General features: G+C 56.9%; 1 protein-coding gene across 4 annotated transcripts; it reads right to left on the bottom strand.

Annotated features, from left to right (window-relative positions):
* Positions 1–671: 671 nt before the first annotated feature.
* Positions 672–18,573, bottom strand: TPRA1 (transmembrane protein adipocyte associated 1). Of its 4 annotated transcripts, none has more exons than XR_011994289.1 (12): positions 14,101–14,256; positions 13,495–13,606; positions 10,024–10,165; positions 9,731–9,863; positions 7,345–7,431; positions 7,177–7,249; positions 6,991–7,070; positions 6,341–6,451; positions 6,113–6,184; positions 5,825–5,927; positions 5,660–5,740; positions 672–3,562 (listed from the first exon to the last, which is right to left on the bottom strand). XR_011994289.1 is itself a non-coding variant. In XM_072720137.1 (12 exons), exons 2-12 carry the CDS (start codon positions 13,553–13,555, stop codon positions 3,319–3,321), a joined length of 1,176 nt encoding a protein of 391 aa, XP_072576238.1. In that variant the 5' UTR covers positions 13,556–13,606; positions 18,142–18,444; the 3' UTR covers positions 672–3,318. The 4 variants fall into 4 exon arrangements, 3 of the variants coding, with proteins under 3 accessions (XP_072576238.1, XP_072576237.1, XP_025847388.1); XM_072720137.1 differs by lacking the exon at positions 14,101–14,256 and adding an exon at positions 18,142–18,444 and having other exon boundaries at positions 6,124–6,184; XM_072720136.1 differs by having other exon boundaries at positions 6,124–6,184; positions 14,101–14,206.
* Positions 18,574–19,353: the final 780 nt, after the last annotated feature.

The following is a 19,353-nucleotide window of genomic DNA, read 5'->3' on the forward strand; positions in this document are numbered from 1 at the left end:
ATCCTCAGTGAATAGCTTCCCAAAGTCACCTCATCATCCAAGATGGTTGCTGGAGTGTCCATCTGCATTCCAGGAAGAAGGAAGGACAAAGCCAGGAGGCCCAAAGAGCAGAGCTCCTAGCTGAGGTGGCTCCCTTTAAGCAGTCTGTGCTAAAGAAAGTGTCTCATACTTCTGCTAACATCGCACTGAGCAGAACTCAGTCACATACGTGACTGCAAAGGGCCAGGGAACCTTACCTTACACCAGGGTGCTTCACCAAACCACAAAACATCGGGGTGTGTTACCAAGAGAGGGAAAATGGGTATTAGGTGGCAACCATCTGCTAGCCCGAGTCACTCTGAGGGACTTGAAGGTCAGAAAGAAGACATGACTGCCCAGGATCCAGAGCCCAGGAGCAGCAGCAGTCGGGAAGTTAGACTGGAGCTTGGGTCACATATGGTCAACTCCATCACCATACCCAAGCTTCCAGAACCCCCCACATTTGGCATAGTGCTTGTTACCATCCAGATACAGCACACAGAATGTGGGCCTAGCAGAACAGAAGTGAGCAGGGCTTTTCAGGAAAATTTAAAAATGTGAGGGCCCCCAGTCAGTGAGGCTGTACTGGTAGGAGCTTTGATGAGGGTGCTGGTTCAGATTAGGTTCCACTGCTAGAGAAAAACCCAAAGTGGTTTCAACAAAGTAGACATTTATTTCTCACTCGTCTTCAAAAAGTCATCCTAAGGTATTGAAAGTCCAAGGCTATTGTGGATGCACCAGGGTCAGGGTATGGGCTCCTTCAATCTTGTTGCACTTCCATGAGAGGCTTCCATGCCCAAGTCACTCTGATCCCAGATGGCTGCTCTGATGCCAGCCGGTGCAACCACATCCTGGGCAGCAAGAAGGACAGAGCCTGTCCATCCTCCATAAGGAAGTCACATGCATGCTTGCATCCCATTGGCCAGAACTTAGTCACACGGCCACACCCACCTGCAGGGATCGCTGGAAAATGTAGTCTTGTTCCAGGAAGCTATGTACCCAGCTTTAAAAAAAATCAGGGATTCTATTACAATGGAAGAAAAGGAAGACACATTGGAGGACAGCTATTAGTCTCCGCCAGAACACTGTGAGACTAATTAAAACTAATTAAGATTGTATGCTCCAGTAATTCCACGTGCATGAGTTACCAAAAGCATATTTATAAGGATTTTTGTCACTGCATGGTCTGTTGTTGCAAAATGTATCAGGAACAAAAGTCCATCCCGAGGGGACTGGTTAACTAAATTGCCATATATCCATAATGTATGCAGCTGCCGGAGCGCAGCAGCTCTGCTACCTGACACAGAATAATCCCAAGATCAAGTGTCAAGTGAAGAAAAAAAATCTACAGAACATCTACACTCCCAGAACAGGAGTAATATACGTACACGTGTGAACACACACAGGCACCTGTGGATGCTTCTGGGGCAGGGGGTGGAACAACTGAATGAATGTCAGGGCAGGGCAGATATCCACATTCCAACGTATACCTCCCCACACGAACTTCTTTTTTTGCCATGTACATATTACTTATTAAAAAACAACTTTAAGATCAGAACAAAAAGTAGCAGGCTCCTAGCCTCTTTTCTCCTACTGGGGCCTCCCCGTTGACATGGCTGTTTGCTCAGGCACTGAGCAAACCCAGGCTGTCACTCCAGCCTCTCGGGTGGCACAAGTGTCCACGGCTGCTGGTACTGAGTGCAGCTCTGGACTGGCCTGTCCAGTCCTCCCCATCTGGCCAACACTTGCCCTGCTGGGAATGCCCTGAGGGCCTCCTGCCCCCACCCACCAGGCTTCCGGGAATGCTCTGAGAAGGAAACTCTTGGTGGTCTCGTGGTCCCAGTGGGCCCGGGGGGCAGGGGGGGGGGGGCAGCAACCTGCCTGTGCCTTTGCACTTGGTCTTGCCTGTGCCCATTGACAGGCCTCTGGGCCTCGGATGCTGGGGAGCATGGCACATGGGCCCCACAGTCACGAGCCGCTTTGGAGCTGGTGCCCTTCACATTCTGCCACAAAAGAGGGCTGGCATTGGAGGCGGGTGCCAGGCCTGACCCTCAGCAGCCTCGTGACCCCAAGACCTCTTCGTCTCTGGCGGTGGAAATGACATACCTGGCACCTCCCTTCTTCTCCAGCTACCCAAAGACTCAACGCCAAGCTGAGCTACAGTGGCAGCAACATGGGGCACATGGCACCTCCCTCCTCTTGTTTGCAGCTCGCTTTCTTCTGGCTTAGGCCCGTTTTTAGCTTATCCCGATTCTTACTATGTAAGTCCCTGTCATCCTACCTTCTGAGTGCCTATCACGTGGCAAGCTTGACTCTAGGGGCCAAACACAATAGCGTTATCACTACTGTCCCATTCACATCTGCAGCAACTCCTGCTACTTCTAAGTCTTTACACCAGCCCCCGCAAGACTCGCCTTCTTGTCCCCACGTTACGGATGGCGAGCTGGAGCTGGGGTGGGGAAGCGGCCCGTCCAGGAGGGCAGAGCAGAAGGTGCAGAGAAAGGATGGGACCTGCAGGGCTCACTCCAAACCCCAGGCTCCCCAACAGGGTGGGGAGACGGCAGCTCACAGAACCGTGGTTGACTTTACACATCCATCTTGTCTGCTCCAACGGGGCCCAGGAGATGGAGCCCTGGAATCCAACTGCCCTCCCCCCCACTTCCCCAGCAACCAGCCTGGGGCCTGTGCACGGGCCAGGGTTCCTCCACTGAGCAAACGAAGGAGCCCAGAGCCTCCCAGGGCTCAGGATGCAAAGGGACCTGTCCGGACCTCTGATCATTGCCTATTCTCGCCCCAGCGCTCAGGCTCCCAAGAGGAACTGGCCTGAGTATTCCTGCAGAACCTCCACAGCTGCATCTCCTGCTCCTTTTGTTTTTTATTAAAAAATAGGTCAAGAAAATATACACACTTCAGCCCACCTGCCAGAGTGGGCTTTGAGGAGGCCAAAGCGCCATGGGGAGGAGGCAGAAGGGTGAGAAGGGCCAGAGCAGTCCTGGGTGCCCAGGCTTTGGAGAAAGGAGGTGCCCTCAGCTGGCCTAGCCAGGCCTGGCCCTGGGAGATCAGGGTGTGGGCCACGTTGCTGAGCAGGGAGACAATAGGTGGAAGGAAGGTGGAAGGCGGAGGCAGCCCCCAGCTAGAGCAGAGGTGGCTAAAGGCACCTGGGAGCACAGAGGGCAAGACAGGGCTGGCATGGGCTCCTGCCCACAGAAGGTCCCATGACCTCGTCCTCCTCACCAGGGGCTTCACACTCGGCCTGCCCTCCACAGGCCCCCACAGGCCTTCCAGCCATGGTGGCCACACTTAGGTATTGATAGCCTTCCAGCGCTCACTGTCCGTGCTATTAATGCTGCCAGTGTGGCAGGGCATGGAAGCAATGTCATCCAGGTAGGCCACCCCACCAGCAGAGTCAAACTGGGTGCTGGCAGCTCCTGCTGTCTCCAGGCCCTCCCGCCGGGCCACAGCGTAGGGCTGGGGCAGATGCATGTCCGGTTCCTCAGTCTCGTCTACTTGGCATTTGTAGGAGAAGAGGATCTTGGGCTCCGAGCTGGTGGGGAGGAGAGAGGGAGAGGGGGGCCCCACGTGTGGTCAGGGAAGACTTCCTTCTCTGAACAATAAGGCTTGCTGCCTAACGGCCACCTGGAGCTCCCCAAAGCTTGGACTCTGGAGTCCAATGGGACCTGTTTTAAAACTCAGCCCTTGTGTGAGTGTGGGCAAGGACTTCTGTGCCTGCTCCTCACTGTAAAATGGGTGCAACTCTGACCTCAAGCCTCTTAGCAGAGGGCAGAACAGAGGCAAACTCTGGCCTGAGGTGCTCAGCAAACACCAGCTGCAACCTCCACCGTTGCAGCCTTTATGACCATAGGATAACTCTGACAGGGAAGCACTGCACCCAATTTTCAAAAGGAGCCTGAGGCCAGGGAGATGAATGCATTTGCAAGGTCCCACATAGATCAGGGCTGGGCTGAGAGCCAATCTAGCCCATCACCCCACCTGTGATGGCCTCTCTCGGCTTTACCCCCTCGGATTCCCCACCACCTCCTCAGACCCAGCACTCCTGTCACCTCAGGGGCCCAGGCTCCAACCCTCCATCCCACATATCCCTAACATCCTGTCTCCTTAACAAACCTCCAAACACACGTGTGCACCAAAGTGCACTTCACCAGATGCTCCCCTACAACACCCACCCCCCACATCCCTGCCGCTCTCCCCAGCCACTCCCAGCTCAAGTCCGTGGGTGTGAATGTGGTGATCTGTGTCTTCTTTGTTCCCTGTCGTACCTGGCAGCTGCAGCAGTGCCCAACACCTAATAGGTGCCAGTGAATGCTCACTCAGAGAATGAGCTAATGTATTCTAACACGAAAAGTAGCAAATGTAGAACAATTTGCATAGACACTCTCTTGTGGGGAAAGTGTGTCTATTTGTGTTGCATACGGAATGTGTATATGTATGCATGTGTATGCGTAGACGTGTGTGCACGTGCATGAGTGTGTACATACATGCGTGTGCACATATGTGTGTATGTACATACGTGTGTGCACGCGCATGAGTGTGTACGTAGGTACATGTGTGCACGTGCTTGAGTGTGTATGTAGATACGTGTGTGTGCACGCACATGAGTGCATATGTAGATGTGTGTGCACGCACACGAGTGCATACATAGATACGTGTGTGCACGTGCATGAGTATGTATGTACGTGTGCATATAAGCGTACGTACATATGTGTGTGCATGTGCATGAGTGCATATGTAGATACATGTGTGTGCACACACGAGTGCATGTGTATATACGTGTGCATACACGTGTGCATGCATATATACGTGTGTGCATGTGCATCTGTGCAGAGATACGTGTGTGCACATATAGGAGTGTGTATATAGATACATGTGTGTGCACACAAAAGTGTGTACGTAGATACATGTGTGCATGAGTACGTACATACGTGTGTGCATATATGCGTATGTACATACGAGTGTGCATGCACATGAGTACATATGTAGATACGTATGTGTGTGCATATGTAGATATGTGTGTGCACGTGCATGTGTGTGCGTATATACATGTGTGTGCACGTGCATGAGCATGTACATAGATATGTGTGCATGTGCATATGTAGATATGTGTGTGCACACGCATGTGTGTACGTAGATATGTGTGTATGCGCATGCATGTGTGCTTACGTATATGTGTGCGTGTGCATGTAGATACATGTGTGTGCACGTGCATGAGTATGTACATAGATACGTGTGTGCATGTGTGCATATGTAGATATGTGTGTGCATGTGCATGTGTGTACGTATATACATGTGTGTGCACACGAGTGCGTGTGTAGATACGTGTGCACGCGCATGTGTGCATACGTATACGTGTGTGTGCACGTGTAGGTAGAGACACTTCATGCACTGAGTCCTGCCGGATATCTGACCCTGAACTGGGCATATAGGCTGAAGAAACTGAAGCCGTGGATGTGCAGACGCAGGAAGCTGGGGTGCAGTCCTGCCTGCAGCCACACGGGGGCGCCCGCGGCCCTCAAACCACCAGTTGCGGCGATGAGCAGGGTGCTGGCTCCCACCCCTGTCCTTGCGCCCCCTGCCTGCACTCCGCCCCCCACGCCCCCACTCCCGTTCCCGTGAAAAGACTCACCCAAAGAAGCCCCGGAGGAAGGCCACGTAGATGAGGGGCGCAAAGAAGCTGAAGTAGAGAAATGTGGTGGCATCTACACAGCTGCAGGGCAGGAGGAGCAGTCAGGGAGCGGCCCCTCTAGATGGGACCCGGGCTTGGCCTCCCCCTGCCCGCCGTCCCACCTACCAGAGTCCCTCGATGATGTCTGCACAGAGCAGCGCACTTCCCAGTCCCTGCAGCAGGTTGAGCAGTGCCAGGATAGCCGCATACACGTAGAAGCTCCGTCGCGCTGGGGGGCGGGGGGCCATGAGCTCCTGCCCTCACCTCCACCCTTCATCCCCAGCGTGTCACCTGAGACCCTTCTGGGGCCTCAGCAGGACACCCTCCTTCTCACCAAGGGCTCTGCAGCAGGGGAGTCACAGTGGTCCAAACAGACCCCTGCCCCGCACCCAGCCCTATCCCAGGGCCACCCACCAGCTGCTTACACGGCAGGGAGATGCGCTCCTTCAGCGGGGTCTTGGGGAGCATGACCACTAGAGAGTAGACCTGCAGACACAAAGCAGCGTTGAGGATGCTGGGGACCCCGGGCCCAGAGCAAGCCCAGTATCAGGACATCTAGGCCTCCACCTTAGGCTCGGAGGCTCATCCAGCCACCCCAGGGTGCCGAGGCCTGGGAAGCAGGGAGGGCACCCTCAGCCTCACCAGAAAGAAGAAGCAGGAGCTGACCAGCCAGAACTGGCGGCCCCCATGCCCGTAGATATTGAAGTCCTCAGCAGACAGGTGGGCATCAGGGTACAGGATCTCCAGCGTCCCCTGTGGGGGCAGGTGGGGAGGGGTCTCAGTCTCCCGCCACCTGGGGGCCCCTGATATAAAGCACCCAGAGCTCTCCACCACCCCAAGCCCAGCTCCCCAGCCAGGCTGTCGGAGTTCCCTGCTCCCTGCCCACCTAGCTCCTGGGGCTGGGACAGGGCTGGGACAGGGCTGGGCAAGACATAGTCCCTGTCACATCTAAGCAAGGAGTCTCCAGATGTATAGCTCTCAGTGGGGTCTGCACACCTGTATGTCCCCTACCTGGGCTGCCTGTCACTACAGCAGGTTCTAGGCATCCTCCCCCCACCAGCCTGGCCTATTGGATTGGACTTGGGGCTGCATGGGGGTGAGGGGGCAGACCCTGCTTTGTTAACAAGCACCCCAGGTGATTCCTTAAGCGCATTTAAAGTTTGATAGCACTGCACCTAATAAACATTCAAATCCGGGCCCAGAACCAGGGAGCAGTGGATGCATGGCCCTCAGTGACCCCTGGCCTCCCCCCGGGGCCCCCAGAGCTGCAGCTGCCCCACCTCCCCTCTTACCTGGGTGACAGAGTAGGCCAGGGACAGCACCGTGGTGATGGCCAGCACCCGCTTGATGCTTGACTTGCTCTCCAGGTGACCTGGAAGAAACGTGCTGGTCAGTGAGCAGGAGCTAGCCGGTGACCATTGGGGTCGGTGCCCGCTAGGGAGGGACGGGAAGAGCGCTGGCCCCAGCAGCACACGCACCAAAGGCAAGGCCCAGGATGACCACACTCAGCTCGATGGCCAACAGGAAGAAGCGGGTAATCTCCCACAGGATCTGGACACAGAGTGGGCAGAAGGTCAGCCTGGGGGCCTGGCCACCCCGCTCCCCAGCGCCCCCGCCCCCGCCCTTGTCAGCAGGCCCGGCCACACCTTATCAGCAACAGTCGCAGCGTCCGAGGTGCTGACTGTCATGGACACCACGGCCCGGGCGATGCCCACCAGCGCCACCACGAACACCTGGTGGGCGAGAGTGAGGAGGCCATTATGGGGTCAGGGACAAGACCTCTGGGAATTGCAGGGCCTCTGCAGAGTCTTGGATTCTTTGAGAACAGAAGAATTCCAAAATAAAAGAGTCAGGAGTGGGATGTGGAGAGGTGGGGAGATCCTCCACTGCTGGTGACCTCGGGCCTGGCCCTTCCCTCTCAGGCCTCAGTTTCCTGGCTCAGTGGCAGCCCTGGAATGGTTAGCAGGTATGCTGTGGACGGCTCAAATGCCAACCCTGCTGCTCCTGGCGTCTCTGACCTCAGCCGAGGACCCACACCTCCATGCCTGCCACTTCCTCACCTATGAAATGGGGCAAAACTAGCACCTACTGTATCTGATGGTTGGGAGGAGCGAATGGATAAGTACATGTAGCAGAAGCATGCCTGGCACCTGGTGAGGGCTAGGCACATGCTTGCCTTTAGTGTCATATTAGCGCTCTTACTTCCAAGACAAGGGGGAAGGAGGCTGCAGGGACACCTCTTCAGGGACTCGGAAAGGCTGCTCTGCCCCAGCACGTCTAGCAGAAGTGCCTGTGCTCAGCTTCGGCGGTTCTTGTCGCCCCAGGATCCACTCCCTTCCTCTGGCAACAGCCTTCCTCTCCCTACTGCTCACATGACTCGGGGGGCTGACACCCCCCCTCCTGGCTTCAGGGACTGGCCTGTAACCCAGGGCTGACCGTTTGACACAGCCATTCCCTGATTTGCGGAGGGGGGTGGGACCCAAGGGAGTCTAGTAATAGGCACAGCCAGGACACCAGGTGCAGCCACTGGAAAAGGAAGCTGGGGAGGGGGTAGGGGGTAGGGGCCCAAGCCCAGAGCTGCTGGGGCTGCCCAGCTCCACCAGCATGAGACTGCTAGAGACATGGCCATCAGAGAGACTCCAGCTGAGCAGGAGACAAAGACTGTGCCCCCATAGCCTCCCAGAGCCCCTGAATCCAGCCATGCCTGAAGCCCTGGGACTTGTCAGATTCTCTATCAATACGTTCCCTACAGCTTCTGTGAATTTAACTTTGGTTTTCTGACACATATAAACAGAAGAGTCCAAATCCATACATGGTCTGTGCTTTGTGCCACAAAAACCATGTCGAGGCCTTGGGGAGGCTGACGCCACTCAACAGGGCAGGTTGTAGGAGCAACAAACTGCCATGTGCCTACTGTATGCCAAGCTGCCACCGAGCTAGAGCTACACACGATGTATTCTGTGGTGCTCGTGGGAGTGCCACAAGCTAACGCAGGCCCAGCATACATGACACGGGAAGGCCAAGCCCCGGGTCCAAGTCTCCCGAAATAAGAGGGCAGAGGCAGTGCTGGCCCTCTCTCATGTTCCTGGGCATTGGCCCTGGGCCCCTTCTCCCTCCACGCTCTGCCAGAAAGGGCATCTGCCTGTCTGCTGTATCTGTTACATAAATACAGTCACGAGTCAGAGAAGTGGGGGAGAGAAGAAAGAAGGCCTCAATGCCCACCCTGGGGGGGGGGGGTCCAGGTGGCCAACAGTCCCTGGGGCCTCCACCGGCAGCCTCCAGGGGGTCCCCGCAGCCTCGCCTGCTCGCCCACTGGCAACTCCTCTGAGAAGTGCTGAGCCAGGCCATGAAGAGGGGGCCCAGAGAGCCAGAGCTGAGGCAGAGGGGAGGACTCCAGAGCTAGACAGCTGGAACCCGCACCTGGAGCCCATTCCTGGGGTGGCCTTCTCAACCACAGCCCTGCCACCTCCACCTTGGGCAGCCCACATTGGGGCCACTGAATGATGAGAACTTGGGTCCTCCCAACAGGCAAGAAGTCTGCTCCAAGGAGGTGTCACAGAATGTGGGGATGGATGGCTGGATGGACAGATGGAAGTGGCAGTGGGCATCCTTCCAGCAGCCAGCATCTCCTCCCCTGCCCTCTATGAAGGACTCCCCAGTTTTCCTCCAGGAACCACCCCCCTCAGTCCACATGGTCTGGCTCAACCCACTCCACCCTCCCTGCAGGGCGCAGTGACTGGCTCAGGGAGCAACCCAAGGTGGGCCAGTGAGAGGGAACCTTCCAGGTCTCCACCAGCAGCACCAGGACAGAGGTCCTCTTCCGCTGGCGCTGGCAGGGAGGCGGGATGTTAGCTCACAGCTGCTCTTGGCTATGTTGGACAGCAGGCAGGAAGAGCAGAGATGCAGAGAAACAGAGCCCTGATGGTGTCCACGTCTGAGGCTGGTTTTCAAGATAGAAGCAGTTACTGATTCCCTTTTTTTTACCTAAGCCAGTTGGAGTTGGGTTTCTTTCACCAGTTGGAGTGAACTCACCAGGATATAGAAGGTGATAAAAATGGGGCTGGAGGTGACACGGATCTTGGCCCGAGCGAATGGAAGCTTCCAGAGCAGGAAGATGAAGAAGAGCACATTGGGGATGAGCAGCAAGAGGTCCCAGTACCGGACCCTAGCAGATGGGCACAGAAGCCAGCTGACCGCTAAGGTCACCCCGACTACCACCCACCACACATGCACACATGCAGGCATGCACACGCGCACACCCACACGCATGGGGGAAGCCCACTTACACGCAGCCAGCCTGCCCTGCAGGGCCGTGGCCACCTCACCTGGAGGTGCCGATATCCTCGTAGAGCAGCAGCAGACAGCGATGCGGCACACTGATGTTGGGTGCCATGGGTGGGGGCAGGGATGTGCTCCCATTGGCCCAGATCACCTCTTCCAGGGTGTCCATCCCACGAGCAGCCAGCCCTGGGGGAGTGACAGCCCCCACGTGAGGAGTGCCAGGGCTGTGTGGCCGTGGGGTGTCTGGTCCCAGGTTCCTAGTGGAACCTGAGAGCCACGACCTACATTGGGCTGGTGAGCCACACCCCCCACAGCAGGCAGAGGGTGAGCTGTGGCTCCCACACAGTCCCCAGACAGGGGCTCAGTCCTCTACCTTGGCCTATCTCATGACCCCCAAACAGTAAACGCCACCCCCAGTAACGGAGCCTTCCCCTCTGATGGGCACAGCAAAGCAAGCTACTCAGCGTGACCCCAGTTCATCCCTCTGATCCTGGGGACTCAGGGGACAGGGAGCAGAGGGGTGAGGAGCCCCTGGAATGGGGCTAACAGCAGTGTCCACCCTGGAGGCTGTAGTGGGCACTGATGTGACATCTAGCACCTCCTACAGCCCACCCATGCCAGTCCTGAGTCCGGACCATACAGCCAATATAGGGCCCAGAGATAATGGTGTGCATCACACAGCCACCCAGCGCCAGAGGGGGCGTCACACACACCTCCGGTGGACCACCGCCCTGTCATCCTCTGCTGCCACCCTGGAAAGGGAGATACAAATAGGGGACCGGGGGGCATGCACTGTGCCAAGGAGATACACAGGAAGTCTGTAAGCAGAGGAGAGGGAAGGAGAGGCACTACAGAGGGGGCCACCATAGAGGGGGCCACTGCAGAGAGCTGTGTCTGCAAAGGCAGGGATAGGGGCTGCGAGGAGAAATGGGAGTCAGCAGGGAGGCCAAGGGCCTCAAAATGAGAGGTTAAGAGTCCAGCCTAGGGGCACCTGGGTGGCTCAGCAGTTGAGCCTCTGCCTTCGGCTCAGGGTGTGACCCTGGGGTCCTGGGATCAAGTTCCACATTGGGTTCCCTGCAGAGAGCCTGCTTCTCCCTCTGCCTGTGTCTCTGCCTCCTTCTCTGAAGGCTTTCATGAATAAATAAATAAATAATCTTTTAAAAAAATAAAAACAGAGTCCAGCCTAGAAGATAGGAGAGCCAGTGGCCTGGGGCACTGGGAGCCACCTTGGACAAGGTGGGCTCCAGGCTGCTGGGCTCTCAGGGATAGGAGAAGGAGCTGGGCCCATACTGACAGCAGCAGGAGAGCTGCTCAGGGAGCTGAGGGGGTGCAGGGCAGGTAAGCTAGGCATGGCACCAGGACATAATAGATGCTAGCATTAAAGTGAAGACTTGTGGGCAGTCCCGGTGGCCCAGTGGTTTAGCGCCACCTTCGGCCCAGAGTGTGATCCTGGAGACCCGGGATCGAGTCCCACATCGGGCTCCCTGCATGGAGCCTGCCCCTCTCTCTCTCTTTCTGTCTCTCATGAATAAATAAATAAGATCTTTAAAAAAATTAATTAAAAAAATAATAAAGTGATGACTTGAACAGATTAGGCTTTATGACTTGGCATCTCCACTCCTGGGTACATTTGGAACAGCCCCAGGCTAACAACAGCCCAGATGCCCATATCAGTGTACACACACATACATGGCGGTGCTTGGGTACACAGTGGAATGGAGAAGAAAGGACAGGCTACTGCTGTGGGCAGCACCATGGAACGGCCTCCCGGATATGGTGCTGAGCAGGGCCAGCTACAGGTACACACATGTGGTCTGCCCCACGCAAAGATTCAGGTGAGGGTCACCTTTGTGGAGGAGGGAGGGCATGGGGGGAGCGGAGGGGACCAAGCTGGTGCTTGATCGGGGCGGGGGGAGGTGTACATAGGCGTGCTCACTGTGGCAAAATCCATTGAGTCATCCACCTATGATCTGTGCACCTTTCTGTATGGGTTACTTGTCAGTAAGTTTTTTAAAAATTAGAAAGATGTGTTCTGTTTATGCTTCAAGAGCACATGTCTCCCGTTTGGCAAGGAGAAGCCAGGCTGCTCAGGCCCTGTTGGCAAGGACCCCCAGCCAGCCCCGAACAGCCACAGGTCCAGGGCAAGGGCTGCGGGGAACGCAGCAACATCCTTGCTGCTGTTCCAAGCCATGAAACATGAGCACTACCTCTGGCCAAAAGGGAGTGGGGACTGAAGCAGGTGGGCAGAGACCTGGGATTCAGATCCCTTTGTCCTTCTCTGCAGGCCACTTGATGGCTCTGGGATCACACCCTCATCTGTGACCGGAGGGAAACGTGCCTAACACATAGTAGGTCCAGAGAAAAAAAGGCATTCCTCACAAGTTCCCCCACCCGCAGCAGCCTCCTAGGAGCAGGGGATGTCTAGGAGCTGGCACACGCCTGCCCTGGGAGGCTGTCATTCCAGGAGGGGAGGCAGCCAGCCAGCAGGAAAACCAAGTTAACAGAAGAGTGCATGGAACAAACACTAACACAATACAGGGTCCCCACAATCCACCTTCCCCTTTAGTGCTGGAGCCCATGGATTTTAGCTCACACACGGCTTCCCAGAATAATGGCTACTTTCCAAGCTTCCCTTGCTACTGGCTATGGCCACATGACTGAATTTTATCCAATGGGAAATGAGGGGTTAATTTAACAAGTTGGTCAATTTCAGGCCAAGCAAGTCTCCTTTCCTGTTGCCTGGAATAGGGATGTGGTGGCAAGAGCAACAGCAGCCATCTTAGACCACAAGACTGAAACCAGGATAACACAGCAATGAGTGTCGGGGTCCCAGACCCAATGGGCCTCCAGGAATATCCTGGATAGCCTGCACACAGACTGTCATGCGATACATAGGAATAACCTACCTTGTTATCTTGACCTTTGTTTCAACAGCTAAGTCAAAACCTCAATGAATATAAAGAGGTGCTGCTTTGGACTGGATTATTGGACAAGCTGACATGTGCACTAGATCTAAATAATTGAGAAAGAACCAGACTTTGGGGACGCCTGGGTGGCTCAGTCAGTTGGGTGTCTGCCTCCAGCTCGGGTCATGATCCTGGGGTCCTGGGACCGAGCCCCACATCTGGCTCCCTGCTCAGTGGGAAATCTGCTTCCTCTCTCTCTCTCTGCCCCTCCCCTAACTTGAGCATGCTCAGTGTCTATCAAATAAATAAAATCTTTTTAAAAATAAAAATAAATAAAAAAAATAAAAAGAATCAGACTTGGAAAAATCTGGACAAAGAGCACACCTGGGGAGAGAAGAACAAATGCCAATGCCATGAGGTACATACAAACAGGCGTGGCCTGTCCAAAGGGCAAAAAGCAGGTCAGTGTGGCTGGAGGTGAGATCAGAAGGGTTGGCAGGGCCAGGTTACACACACAGCAATATGACCACATGCGATGTGATTCCATCCTAAATGCAATGAGAAGGGTGTCATGGGGCAGCCCGGGTGGCTCAGTAGTTTAGCACCTGCCTTCAGCCCAGGGTGTGATCCTGGAGACCCGGGGTCGAGTCCCACGTCGGGCTCCCTGCATGGAGCCTGCTTCTCCCTCTGCTTGTGTCTCTGCCTCTCTCTTTCTCTGTGTCTTATGAATAAATAAATAAATAAATATTTTTAAAAAAATTTAAAAATTAAAAAAAAGAGAGAAGGGTGTCAAGAAGGCAAGTGACAGGATCCCATTTCCATGCAGAGAATCACTCAGGCTCCTGTGGAACATGGAGCAGAGCAGCGGCAGAGTGGGGGCAGGGAGATGGGCAGCCATCGTTACCAGCGCAGCGGGAGGACATGGCTTGACCACTGGTTGCAGCGGGCGTGGAGTGGAGGGATCTGGGTCAGCCAACCCGACCAGCCCACAGACACGCCAAGGGAATGAGGAAAGAGAGCAAGGAGGTGGTGGCTTCTGGCCCGAGCCACTGGATATTTTGCAATGGCTAGGCAAATGCTGCTGATGTGCCCCCACCAAGCACTGCCTCCTCCTCCCTAGCTAGCAAGGGGCTATTTTATTCCAGGACCCCTCCACGATGCCCTGCTGCACAGGCAGGGGCCCCTGGCCTGGGCCAGAAGCTGAATCTCAATTACCGTAAGCCAGTGGCCTTGGGCAGGGGCCATGCAGAAGAGTACTGGACACCCCAGCAGCACACAGGGTGCTCCAGCTTGACACCGGAACTGTGAGGGTGGGACTCTGGCTTAGCTATTGAAACAAAGGTCAGGATAACAAGGCAGAAGGTTAGTCCTGCGTATAGCACACCAGTCTGTCTATGATTTCTCATGGACAGTGGCCACGGCTGCCAAATGTCCTGCAGCCTGTGGGACCATTCACCAACTGGATGATTGTCTTCCCCTCTGCCAACAGTACCCTGGAGAGGGCCTGTCAAAAAGGGTGTTCTCCTCGCCGGCAGCTAGGTTAGGCAAGGGCATGTGATGAAATAGGGGGGGAAGTCTCCCAAGAAACATCTTCCTTGCTGACCGTTAGACATCCTCAAGCCCCCTCTTTGCACCTGCAAGTCGCTGTTGACGGTCTGATGTCTGAACTGCAGCCATGCTGAGCATGGGGAGGCTACAGCTGGCAGGGGCTGTGGCACCCCCCTCAAGAATTCTGGTAACCTAAAATGATGACTCGTAAGTGACTGGCGTCAAAGGAGAGAGATTCCACAGCCCCTGGAGCAAACTTCTGGCCCCAGCAGCCCAACGCCAGCTCTGGCCTAGGGCAGGGTGTCAGCAGCGAGTGTGGGCCAGGAGGGGCAGGCCCCAAAGAGCAGGCCAAGCACCCAGCAGCCACTGAGAAGCTTAGAGGTCCCTTGTGATGTAAAGAAGCCAGCGGGGAGGACCAGGGCCAAGGAGCAGGGGAGACTCAGGCAGAGAGTCTGAAGGGGGAAGCATCATTTGGTTTTGCCTGTCCAAGCACCTCATTTTTCCTGAGTGGGGGGGGGACTCTCAGCTCCCCCCGGTCTCTGTCCATGAATGAAGCTGAGGTTCAGCTGACTCAAGCCCTTCACAACTCTGAGGAGTGTGCATGGGATCTAAGCCTGCCCAATCGGGGTGCTCCACCGCCCTGGCCAGTGAGAATCTGCCTTGAGACTTTTGCTGTCATTGTTAGGGACAGACGCCCTTTCCACTAAAAGTGTCATAGCATTGTACAGACCTGTACCACTTTGACCCCACACATGGCTACCCACCTGAGGACAAAGCCAACATAGAGGAATGACAGGTGAAAATGCATCCCTCTTGTGAGCCCGTGGACACATAGCCACACCTGAAGTTAGACCTACCCCTGGACTCCCTTTTTAGTTATAAAATCCGACAAATTCCCTTCTCCGCTGAGGTCCTGTTGAGTCTGATTTCTCTAATTCACTAATGAAAAGCTTCCAGCTAACACATTTTATAGAGTTGGGCAGATCTGGGTTGCACTTCTGGCTCTGCTATGTGACCTTGTGTGAGTCATTTCTCTCTGAGTATCACAGGGACAATAACACCTACGCAACAAAGTTGTAAGGATCAAACATAAATGCCTACACGATGTCACACCAACATAATTGCTGCTTTTTTTTTTTTCTTCCCAGAGAAAAAAAATGGTGGATGGTGGATGTAGAGGGAAGAAGAATCTGGTTCCTAATGCAAGGGCCCCTTTCAAAGGACAGTACCAACTGTTCTCCTGCCACCGGTGCTCCTGCTGACTTGGTGGCAACAGCAGGACACACTCACTGAGCCCTCCCACCCAGCTAGTGAGGGAAGTACTCTGGTTACTCTCACGGACAAAGTGGGGGGCCCCACCAGCCACCTGCCAGGTTGTCATCTCCAGTGCCCAGGCCCCCAAGTGGCGACTTGCCAACCACCCCTCTGTGGGCATCGGTTTCTCCACCTATAGATGGAAGGCTCTGGGCTCCGCCTGGAGCCATGCCTCTCCCACCTGAGTGTCTTGAGGCCGTGCAGGTTCTGATCCAGCTGGCCTGGGGAGGGGCTGACAGGCCACATTGCTAATACAATCCCAGTTGGGGCCTGCCACTCTGCTGGTCAGAGAAGCACTGTTGGCTTATGAGGCTCTTGGCCATACCAGATTGCCAGTGTGTGTCAAAGACTGTAAAATAACTAAAGCAATGATATAAAATAAAATAAAATAAAATAAAATAAAATAAAATAAAATAAAATAAAATAAATAAAATAAAATAATAAAATAAATAAAATAAAATAATAAAATAAAATAAAATAAAATAACGCACATCACCTGCAGACCCAGAGCTAAGCACGTTACGTGTGGTGACACACTTACCTATCACACCAGCCCCTACATAAGAGGAGAACAACTCTTACGACCATTGTACAGAGGGGGGAAGGAAAGGCACAAAAGGGATAAGTCGCTGGCCCCATATTCTCCTCCCCGACCTAGGGCGAGCTCCGGGGCTTGGAAGCAGAAGCCTGGGTGGTAACAGGGAAGGAAGGGGTCCGCAGGCTCAGGCATGGGGACAGATGACGGGACGGGACAGAAGATGGTGGGAAGGCTGGCTGAGGGCAAGGGAAAGAAGGGGCAGAAGCCAGACTTGAGGGATGGGGAAGGGAATTCTCAGAGGAGTTTCTGGGATGCTGAGTGGCCTAAGGCAACCCCAGACCTCTCAGAACCAGAGAAACTGGGACAGACTGTTTCTTTCACCTGGGAGGGACTCTCCTGACCTTGTTAACATTCCAGAGGCCATCTTCCCACCCACCACTGGGGCCTCCAGCTCCCTCCCTCCCTCCATGGCCAGCGTATGGGGCAGGACACCAGGAAGGCTCCAATCACGTGGTGCCAGACCTGCAAGGAGCCCCTGGACAGGATCCTCCCTTCTCTGAGCCTTTTCCATCTTTCATCTGTGCAATGGGATTGACCAGGACAGCATGGAAAACCCCAGGAAGATAGAAAACCTTGAGCAAAACAGAGAGGTTATATTTCCTAGTTGCTATACGGCCCCTCAGTGCTCCCGACCCCTAGCAGATTGTTAGGCTTCTAAACTCTGGAACCAGAACAGAAGAAGAAGGCTGCATAGGACAGAGGCCAACCCCTCACCCTTCAGCCTTGGGGGTGGGAGGAGGTAGATGCAGTCCTAGACAGGCCACTCCTGGTGCCCTGCCAGCAGCCCGGGCAGGACCCCCCCAGGATGAAGGGAAGACCTGGGCCCCTTCCCTCACCCTTCAAAGCCCAACCTGATCTGCCCCTGCCTTCCACCCTCCAGGCCCTGACCTCCACCTTGCTCTCCTCGCTGCTACGCGTCCTCTCACCTCAGGGCCCTTGTGCTGGCTGGCCCCTCTACCGTTCAGGGCCCTCCTTGACCATCTCTCACAGCTAGCCTGCCCTGTGTCTTCTTTTCAGCACTTGGCCTCCATTAGACATGGCCCTAGCTGCATGTTTATGTGTTTGCTGGCTGCCCACCCCAGGCGTGCTCATGACCCACACCCCTAGAATAGCGCCTGGCACTGAGTAAGTTCTCAACAAAACGTTAGAACGTGGACAGATGAATCTCCAGCAGAGTGCAGCCAAGCCCTCTGGGGAGTAGGGGAAGGACCGCTGAAGGACCCCCAGCCCCATCCGCACCACAGAGGAAGCTGCGCTCCCCCCGGCCTCCCAGGAGGCCCCTCCTGCAACAGCAGCCCCAGCCCCGTAAACCACAGCTCCCGGGCCCTCGGGGGCCGCGGAAGGCCACAGCGAGCTGGAGGCAGGTGCTGCCGGGCTGTCCGTGGACGGGGGCACAGCCCGGACGCAGGGCCGCAGAGCCCCGGTCTCCTGCACGGCCTCGAGCCGCAGGGTCCCCCGCCCCTAGGCGGCCAGCCGGCTCCCGAGCGCCGGCCACCGCGTCGCCTCTCCTGGAAGTCCTCACCCGGGGCCCCCGGGGCCTCGGAAACTTCCCCACGGGCGCTCTGAGGCTGTGCCCTGAGCGGACGGGGGTCACTCCGGGGGCAGGGGCGGCGACAGGTGGGCAGGTCCGGCAGCCCCCGGCTCCCCGCGGCTGTCTCCGGGCTCGGGAGCTCCCGCCAGGGAGGCCTGCGGACGCGGCAGAGGCGGGGGCGTCCCTGGAGCGCTGGTCCCGCCGCGGCAACACGGTGGCGGAGGCCGACCGCGGCGACCGGGGCGGGGGAGGGCCCCCTCCTTACCTGAGGGCCCCGGGCCGAGCTCAGGCCCCGCCGCCTGGGTCGCTCATCCGCCAGCGCAGGGAGCCGACCTGGCACAGGCCCGGGGACTCCGGCCTCCAGCGCCCTGGGCCGGCGGCGGGGCCAGGAAGCGTCGCGCAAGAGCCGCGGGCAGCCGGCCCCGCGGAAACCGGGGATCGGCGGTAAAGGGCGGTCACGCGCCGGGCCCCCCAGCCCCCGAGACGGCGGGCAGCCCTTCCCCGCGGCCGCGACCACCGGGGAGCAGGCGCGCGCGTCCTTTCCGTGCGGCCAAAACTGCGAAAACAGCCACAGCCCCTACTTATAGCATTCAGGCCCGCCCCCAGGCCGCAGGAGCCTATAGAGAGGGAGCTACACCAGGAAGAGGCCGCAAGCCGCGGAGGGAGCCAATCAGATCGCGAGGGGGCGGGGCGACAGATGACCCCTTAAAGAGACAGCAGGCGGGCCCCGCGGGGGAGGGCAGGATCCTCGAGGTGGGGAGGTGTTGCGTACCCCCGCGGGGAGGCGGGCGGGCCCGCGGGCGTCCGAGCCGAGGCCGCTGCCGCCCCTGGCCCCGCGCCGCCCAGCCGTCTGCAGCTGTCCGCGGGCGCCTGGCGCCGGCCTGCGCTCCTCCTCCGGGGCCGGCCGCCCGGCGGTCCGGGAAGGAACCTCCGCGGGCCCTCGTCGCGGGCGCCCCGCAGCGGCCGTCCGAGCGCAAGACCCGCGACCTGGGGTCACCTGGCCGCGGCCGGAGGGGCGGGGGCAGGGGCAGCGGCAGGGGCAGCCCTCCCCCGGGCCGGCGCGTCCACCGTCCGAGCGCACCGCCCCCCGGTTTCAGGCACTCGTTTTCACAACCGCCTTGCAGGGCGGTCCTCAGTGGTCGCCTTTTCCGAGGCGGAACCTGCGGCTTGGAGACGTTAAATAACTTGCCCAGAGCCGCAGGCCTAGGAAGTGGCAAAGCCTGGACGCGGGGGTCTGAACCGCCCCTCCTCTCATCTCGGATTTCCACAGTTCTTCAGGCACCTTCCCCTGGGTCCCTGATTGCCCCCTGGCGCTCCTGACCTCGTTGCTGTGTTCACTGCGGGCAGCCCTAACGCTGGCCCCGGTGGCCCTCCTGGTCCGAGTCCTCCTTCCCACCCATCCGACCCTCGGCGTGCTCAAGCCACGGTGCTTTCTGTTTCCCTTCCTTGAATGTCCCCAGCTCCTTCCTGCCTCCCA

Source organism: Vulpes vulpes, chromosome 9 (assembly GCF_048418805.1).
Source record: "Vulpes vulpes isolate BD-2025 chromosome 9, VulVul3, whole genome shotgun sequence".
Taxonomy (NCBI): domain Eukaryota; kingdom Metazoa; phylum Chordata; class Mammalia; order Carnivora; family Canidae; genus Vulpes; species Vulpes vulpes.